This window comes from Anguilla rostrata, unplaced genomic scaffold (genome assembly GCF_018555375.3).
Source record: "Anguilla rostrata isolate EN2019 unplaced genomic scaffold, ASM1855537v3 scaf0419, whole genome shotgun sequence".
NCBI classification, from domain to species: Eukaryota; Metazoa; Chordata; class Actinopteri; order Anguilliformes; family Anguillidae; genus Anguilla; species Anguilla rostrata.
In genome coordinates this window covers 1-8,759 of record NW_026985937.1, presented here as the reverse complement: position 1 = coordinate 8,759, position 8,759 = coordinate 1, and the positions used below count along the sequence as shown (strand labels likewise).

The following is an 8,759-nucleotide window of genomic DNA, read 5'->3' as shown; positions in this document are numbered from 1 at the left end:
TCAGGAGAACTGCATATTGTCATAAATGCTATAGCTTTTCAAGACAGTGTATCATTAACAGATTACACACTCACAATTAGTGTGCCATAAATCCAGTATCATCCTGGGTCACTCGGGTCATGGGAGTCTGTGCCAACCGCTACACTACTTCAGTGTGCTGAGAGCAACAAGCACCGATTAGGAAGGGGGAGGAGATACTGTGGGTGGGGTCTAATGGAAGCTGCGGTTTTATGGCTGTGGGGCGGGGCTGAGACATAAATTTAGCTGAGACCCCTTTACCGAGAAACTCTTCCCATATTTCCGTGCTAATTTATACACTGAGTAAATCCTGGAGCTTTTCAGATCTTTCCAGAGAGGGTGTCTATGTCTATTACAGTGATGTCATCCCAGTGTATGTGTCTCTGACAGTGATGTCATCTAAGTAAAGTGATGTACTGAACATTTCAAGGCAAGTTTTTCTGAACTAATTGATGTTCACTAGCATAAATTGACCACAAAATTTTAAAAAAATCTAAATTATGCTCAAAACTAAAAAAATAGTGAAACAAATTGGCTTGAAATTATGATTATTCTGTACTTTTTTACAGTATGGGTTGCCCTGCTGATGAATATGTTAATGAATCAATTAATCATAATTGACCATTAATCATATTATCAAATATTCTGGAGTGGAGTGAGCAGAACCACAATAAGGGACATTGGAAACATGAGGTTTTAGAGGGTTAATTAACTAGGTTGTGTTGTATTTTTACTAATATTGATATGTAAAACTACATTCATTTTATTCATGTTTCAGTGAACCACAACAGTAGAATAATTGACAAATTTGAAAATATTGGGAAAAATATGGGGTTGTGTTTGAATATATATTTTTTTATTGTTATTGCCTTGTAGAAAAAGTCATTCATGTAAAATCATTTAAATTGTGTAAATCAATTATTTAATTATGGGTGATTATTCTTATAACTGTCGTATAATAACTATCATTCAATGAAAGGGAATGAGAGACCAATGGCAGGTGTGCAGGTGAGGCTACTGAAGGCTCAGATGTAAATCCTACAGCATGGAGCTGACAGGGTGAATTTATTCTTCACTGCATCTGTAAAGTAAAGTCTGAAAAGTGTACAGGAGACTGATGCAATCAATCTGAATAGAGCTCACGATATGTAAACATTTCAAGCTTGTACACTGCCTTATCCACCCAGGATTTAAATAAATCAGATATAAAATAATTTGATTAAACCAGACGAATGCATCTGCATTTTTTACAATTGTTTTAAAATTAAATGTTTTATTTTACATATGTTTTTATGATACCAGGACTGATTGTACACCAACTTGTTTTTTCAACTGCAATGGAAAATAAAAACGAATAAAAAGAGCACATTTGCTTTATGTATAAACATTAATTGAAATGATTTGTCCTATGAGCTAGATGAAAACAAAACCCAATTAATTAATTATATTATTATTATTATTATTAATAATAATAATAATAATAAAATAATAATAAATTGATTTCTTCTATAGTATTTTTTAGGTATGATGGAATTTGATCCTTTGCAAAGTAAAATTCTTAGTTCAAAAGTTTAGATCAATACCAATTTACATTAATAAACAAAAATTGTCTCCTGTACCGCATGAAAGATATGAGGTAAAAGCAATGCAGGTCAGTTACAATACAGTGTGGTTCAAGCACCAGCTTTTTACCCCTTTTCCAGGACAAAATCTAGCAATGAAGTTGCAGGAAATCAAGCAGTAACTGTTACCTCTGCATGCATGTCTGCTCTCTTCTGACAGACTACTAAAACATCCCCATTTGCACTTCCTCTGGTCTGTCCCAAATCAGTATTCATGCATACTGAGGCTTATTACATTAACCAAATGATCACTGTTATCTGAGTGTATGTCTGCCTCCCATTTAGTTCTGGTAGGCCATCAACCACCTCACCTTGATCAATTCACATCTCCAGCAAGTCTACCCCAGAGTACCCAAGTCAGCATCCAGGCATGCTGAGACACATTAGAAACAACAAAAGTTATGTCCAAGTACAACATCTCTACTTTGTTCTTTTTTAAAAACAAATACCTTCACTGGTTTGACATTACTTTTACAGAGATTTTCACTGGGCATATTTGCAGGGGTCCTTCATTCTTATCTCCTTTCAAATGTGGACAGAAGTATGGGAACACGCTCTCAGTAAATGTGTCTTTAGAAGTGTAGATGAGTGACATGTCACTGGAGTCGAAGAAGGACACCTCCCCCCTGTCATAGTCCAGCTGCACTCTGATGCTCTGGGGCTTCCTCTTCAGTGTGAGGTCAGTAACTCCAGCTGCTCTGTACTTATCACCATTCCTCAGCATTAAGACCCAGAATCCTCTCCCTGGGCTGTATGATATACTTCCCTTCCTACTGATGGACTCTTTCACCACTCCTATATCCCAGGATAATTTATTCCCAACCTTCACCTCCCAGCTGTGTTTCCCTGAGGTAAACCCCTCAGATCCCAGCACACTCACACAGTTGCTAAACCTCTCTGGGTTGTCAGGATATTTATGGTCTGTACCTGTGTGTCTCACAGTGGTCAGATCATCAGAGAGAGAGACATAGGTCCGTACAGTATTGGGGTCCAGCACCACAGGAGCTGAAATATCAAGAAGAAAGGCTGTGAGAAGATGCACAGTTCAAATACTCTATTCAGATTAGGCCACATACATGAGACAGTGTATATCATTGTTATGGATTTGAATATACGGTAGTCTTAGTGATTTATGCTTTAAATACTAAACCTGTTTGCATCATGAAATGAAATAAATAAACACATATCATAGCAAATTCAATGCAATACAATAAATCAGAGTAAAACCCAGATAATGCATTTCAGGAAAAAGGGTACAGCAAGAAGTACACAAAATATCACTTTTGGACCATCACCACTAGAATATGCTAATGTGTATAAATACCTGGGGTTTGCCCTGGATGAATTTATGACCTACGAGGTGGGGATAAAATCCCTACTGACTTTGGCTGTGAGAGCGTTAGGCTCAGTGATTAATAAATTGAAAGTGTGCAAAGATCTTGGCTATTCAACATATTCACAACTTTATGATGCCTGTGTCTCTCCTGTACTGAATTATGCTGCTGGCAATTGGGGCTTTAAAGAATCCAAAAACGCCAATTCTATTCAGAACAGATCCATGCAATGTTTTCTTTGGGTACATAAATTTGCTCCAGTTCTAGCTATTCAGGGTGAAATTACACAACACCACATGGACAAAAGAACTTGATGCATTTTTTGAGGAAGTTGATTTACAATATATTTACAGAAATAACTTACGGTGTAATATTAACATGATTAAATATAAGCAAAGTTTTATCAAACTTTGAAGAAAAGTGGTCTAATAATATATTGCTAAAAACAAAATTAAGGACATATATTCATGTTAAGCAAAACTATGGCCCTGAACCATTCGTTACAGGCATTTAGCAGACGCTCTTATCCAGAGCGACGTACAACAAGTGCATTAGTTCAAGGTGCAGAGGTGCAAAAGAAACACACTAGAGTGACGTAAAGATCGTAGTGCCAGAAGTGACCACATAGATCAGGACTCCAACCCTGTAGAGCAGTGGTGTCAAACTCGTGCCATGGAGGGCCGTGTGTATGCAGGTTTTCATTCCAACCAATTAATGCTGCCTTAATTGAGTCCAATTACTCATTCAGCCATATGCGTTTAACTGCATTGAAGCACAGAATATAAGAAAATTTTTATTTAGACAATGCGGGTCACCATAGACGTCGGGTCACCATTGTGCACAAACCTGCATCCCTAATTCAGCAAATAATTTAACTAATTATATAATCAAGATCTGAGGCTGGAATGAAAACCTGCATACACACAGCCCTCCATGGCACGAGTTTGACACCACTGCTGTAGAGTAACCTGTTCAGCAAACAACAATCCTGCCAAGTACAAACTAGCACTAAAATCACATTGCCAAAAACACTAATGGCAAAAAACAGATACTTAGCCCGCTCTAGGAGAACTTCTGCAGGTCCTGCACAGCTGAGTCCAATTGCACTTTCTAACTAACTAACTCCAAACAGTTCTAATATAGCGTCGCTCCAAGCCAAACTACAAGCCCTAATTACCAAATGAATAGCAGCTGATGACTGAGCAATTACCCCACAAGCCAAGCAGCAAACTAGCTCCACACAATACCTGCCTTATGCAGTTAGAGAAAATGAGACTAATAAGATACTACACTACACAAACAAACACCAAAACTAATGCTGGGCAAACTACAAAACAGGTAGAAGTCTAATCTAGCTACACTAATGGCAAAAAACAGATACTTAGCCCACTCTAGGAGAACTTCTGCGGGTCCTGCACAGCTGAGTCCAATTGCACTTTCCAATTGCACATACGTTATGGCATACCTAACCAGAAGCCAAAGGTCCCTGGTTGCCCAGTTACGAACCGGTATCCTTCCTCTGGCTATTGAGGTATGCAGATCTAATGATGTAGTTGAAGAAAAAAGACTATGTCTGTTATGTGATCTGGGTGAAATTGAAAATGAATCCTACTTTACACTGTACTGTACATATTATGATTATCTAAGAGCACCAATTTTCCATGAAATGGAAATCCTGAAGTGTTTTGGGGGAGTGGGGATGATGAAAAATTGCTATTTAAGTTTGACGTTTTTAAAATGGCTAACTTTGTACACCTGGAAAAGAAGGCAAGATGGATTGTTTGTTTAGTCTCTAATGAGGTGTTATTATTCATGTAATGACTATGTATGTGCTGCAAAAACCTGAAAAAGAAGGTTTGGTTATGGAGTTTATACTGTTTTGTACAGGGCATATGTATCAGATGTGTTTGTTGCATTTTAATAGGTTTATGATTTACTCGGGATCTGTTATATGCAAAATGTTGGTGTTATATAAACCAATGTGGGCTGGGCATCGGTGTGATGCATGACACAATAATAAAATTCATTCATTCATTCATGCACGTAATTCACACAGCTAATAGTTCCTGATATGAATTAGGCCTTATAGGGAAGGGCTTGAAGAGAGAGCTGAGGGGAGGGAGGGGTTGAATGTTTTTTTTTTTTTTTTTTTTTTTTTTTTTAAATCTAGTGCTACGTCCCCTGCCTCTGCTGGTCTGGGTGGTGCAGGAGGAGGTAGTTTCCTGATTGCCTAATTGCTTGATTGCCTCCACCTGCCGATGGCCAACATAAGCCCTGCAGTATGAGGCAGAGGAGTTATTTGTTTGAGATCTTCTTTCGGGTTTCTTTTGTGTGTGGTTTGATTTGTGGTTTTGGGTTTTCCTTTGTTTTAGTTTGTGGTTAGTTTGTTGGTTATTCTAATAAATGTCTGGGTTTGTGTTTTTAGATTAGTTTCTGGATTGTTTTTGATACATTGGACTTGTTTGTTGCGGCCCTTCGAGCCGGCCGTAACACTAGTTATTTTCTCCAAACTTACAAACTGCAGTTTTATTTAAGTTTTAAATAGTCTACTAATTCTGTGCTTGCTTGTTTTCTGATTAAATTGAGAGCAGTGTAGTGCAGCCCCAGGATCTTCCTAAACTTGATGGGAACTGAGACTGGATGATTCTGTACTGTTTCTTTCACACCATACAGCTCGGTTTTTGAGTTTGATGTCTTCATTAGATGTTCACAAATGTGATTTCAACTTTTGCCCCAGCTACTCACTGTACTGCACCATCTCCAGCATCTTCTCCCAGACTCTGAACTTCAGGTTGCCCAGGTGTTTGGCCACATCTATCCGTGCCCCTGAGAGCAGCTCTGGATCCTGCAGTGTGCACTGGGCTCTGTAATGACAAGGAGTCACTCAAGATTTAAATGGTAAATGGACTGTATTTATATATCACTTTTATCCAAGGCGCTTTACAATTGATGCCTCTCATTCACCCATTCACACACACACACACACACGCCAACGGTGAAAGGCTGCCATGAAAGGTACCAATCAGCTCGTTGGGAGCAATTGGGGGTTAGGTGTCTTGCTCAGGGACACGTCGACACACCCAGGGTGGGGGATCAAACTGGCAACCCTCCGACTGCCAGACAACCACTCTTACCTCCTGAGTTGTCGCCCCAGATTTAGGGTTTGAAGAGACTTAAACAGACACTAGAAAAAAGGGCAGAGTCTGCATACCTTTCCTTGGTGTTCTTGTAGCTCTGAAAAACACATAACAGCACAATTGTAATAAGATGTATACATGTATAAACATACTCAGTAGAGACCATTATGGGAGACATGTTATAATAAGTGAAAAACAAGAGCCATGCAAATAAAAGTGATGTAATTTTAACAGTAAGCAAATATGAATGAAGGTACTGTAATGTACAGGTAACTGTCAATAAAGGAAACGCTTGAATGAATGAAGGGTGCAAAGAATATTGAAAGCAGGAGCTTCCACACAGGTGTGACTCCTGAGATAATTAAGCAACGAACATCCCAGCATTCTCACGGTTGTGTATAGAAGTGCTGGGCAGGTTTTGTTGATCATTAATTTGGCTACCATGAGGCTGGAAAATTTCTCAGCAACTCTGAATCAACTCACTGCAAATCTAGAGAGTGAACAGGCAGTTTCATCCCTGTCTTGAACTTTGCAGCAGTTACCTGCATGTAGTGTACAGTGTCATTGCTATTATAGATGACACAATGGTGAAAGACAATTATGTGGGGAAAGTGAGGCCTCCTGTAAATGATTCAGGACATGCCCTACTATGCAGTGGTGATGTTTTCTATTGACTTTCTGGTGACACCAATTTTTCACAAAATTCAAAAATCTAAAAAAAAAATTTGTAATGACATTTTAAAATGAGCAGATGCATCTCTTTGAACACCTGCACCGTGAGTTTGACACTCACAGTAGGCTACTGCTGCATTGGTGCAGAATAAGGAAGCACGGCCAAATATTGTGAAAAACAAACCAGCATACTGAATTACAGTAAATCAAGCTCTTACCTGTAAAGAGGAGGTGTCTTCAGTGTCCATGATCTTCTCTATAGCTGTGATTTTGGCTGTAAGAGTGGAGATGTGTCCTTTGATGTTTTCTATCTTCTCCTTCATGATCCGACTCTTCTGCTCCTCTTCCTCCCTCAGAGCAGCTAGTCTGGCCTCCTCTTCCTCTCGCAGGAACTGGTGGAGCTTCTCAAACTCTGCCTTTATCTGCCTCTCTGTGTGCTGGACCTGACTCTATAATTCAAACACACTATTTTAAACTTGAATAGTGTAACTATGTTTCATTATTTAAGTGTGGCAGCCAGTGTGTTTGTTATGCCTGTCACACACAACATACACAAAAAACAATGCTTTTGTATTTTTGTGTACCTAGAAAGTATTCTTAATTGCTTTCCTTACCATGATATGTTCTGCTGTTTTCTTACATTCTTGTTCAACGTCAGTAAACCTCTTCAGTTTTTCTTTAATAAGATCAAGTGCAGGGTTGAGTTCCTCCTGGAGTTAAATGAATCAGTTATCACTTACAGAAAGACACAAATGGCACAGTGATACCTCTACTGCAATACAAGTGAAGGTCACAACATCTTATTAAGAACATGGGAAAAGTAGTCAGGAAAATAGCCCTCCTACAAATTAAGTAAAGATTAGTGAAACATTCAGTACTTATAACACAGCATAACATTTTATGTGATGCATTATCAAAACAATTAAACCAGTCAAATTTTACAGCATATAGGATTAAAAAATAACTTTTGCTGGGTTGTAATTTCATATATGTTATAGTAGACTCTAAGAAATGTTATAGCGCTTATAAAATTGATTTGACTTATTGGTACAAGAATTGTTTGTGCATATGTATAGCTCTTGTCTCCACCAGTCATTGTGGATTTCTTTACTTCCTGGTTGTTACTCAGTTTGCCCCAAAAATAGCTTAACTTTTGCTGGGTTGAAATTTAATATATTTTATAGTAGACTGTGAGAAAATTTAAAGTACTTATAAAATTGATTTGACTTATTGGTACAATTATATTTTGCGCATATGTATAGCTCTCCACCAGTCATTGTGGATTTCTTTACTTCCTGGTTGTTGCTCAGTTCTCTCCCCAAGCAAATAACAGAGTATTTCACAGCAATGTTATTAGATTGTGACCTTTATTATATTAAAGGTCATGTGTGATATCTCCATTTGTCCTGTTAGTACTACTAATTTGACGTATCATTGCTATACATTTCTAAAATGGCTCTGCTTAATTCAGTGTTCATGCTTGGAGCCATATTCTCTGTAAAAGGCCCCCAAGCACAACTGTCAATCAAGATTAACCATGCTTGCATTTTATTTATAAAGCCCTACACTGAAAGTCTAATATACATGATGTTTTAATGGTTGTAAACACACTTTTAGATACAGTGCTGCCTCTTCCTGCTTTTGCCTGATCAGCAGGTTTGTTTCAGTTGCTGCCTTTGTGAGTGGAAGTGGAGGCCAGACTGACTGTATTTACAAGACCTCATACCACAGCTGCCGTCAGATCTGAATGTTTTACACAGAGACATTTCACTCATATTTGATTGTGTCTTGAAAATATGAAATACATTATATTCAAAATGGAATACCTTCAGCTCCAGTACGGCCTCTTCCACTGGACAGACCGGGTGGTTTCTGTGTTTTTTTGATGTCTGACAGACGAGACAGAGAAGCTCTTTGTCATGTTCACAGAATAACAGAAGTTCCTTCCCATGAAGACTACAGCGAGCGTCACTCTT

At 38.3% G+C, this 8,759-nt stretch overlaps 1 protein-coding gene across 1 annotated transcript; it reads right to left on the bottom strand.

Moving 5' to 3' along the window:
• Window positions 1-1,064: 1,064 nt before the first annotated feature.
• LOC135246506 (zinc-binding protein A33-like) lies at window positions 1,065-8,753 on the bottom strand. Its single transcript, XM_064319942.1, has 6 exons — window positions 8,610-8,753; window positions 7,398-7,493; window positions 7,002-7,232; window positions 6,186-6,208; window positions 5,720-5,838; window positions 1,065-2,645 (listed from the first exon to the last, which is right to left on the bottom strand). The coding sequence occupies exons 2-6, from the start codon at window positions 7,398-7,400 to the stop codon at window positions 2,092-2,094; spliced, it is 930 nt and encodes a 309-aa protein (XP_064176012.1). The 5' UTR covers window positions 7,401-7,493; window positions 8,610-8,753; the 3' UTR covers window positions 1,065-2,091.
• Window positions 8,754-8,759: the final 6 nt, after the last annotated feature.

Bases quoted from the DNA above. Each gene is read 5' to 3' on its own strand.
- LOC135246506 (XM_064319942.1), bottom strand. The intron at 6,209-7,001 runs GTAAGAGCTTGA...TGTGTTTTTCAG, and splicing joins AAGACACCTCCTCTTTACAG to AGCTACAAGAACACCAAGGA. The intron at 5,839-6,185 runs GTATGCAGACTC...TTGTCATTACAG, and splicing joins TACAAGAACACCAAGGAAAG to AGCCCAGTGCACACTGCAGG.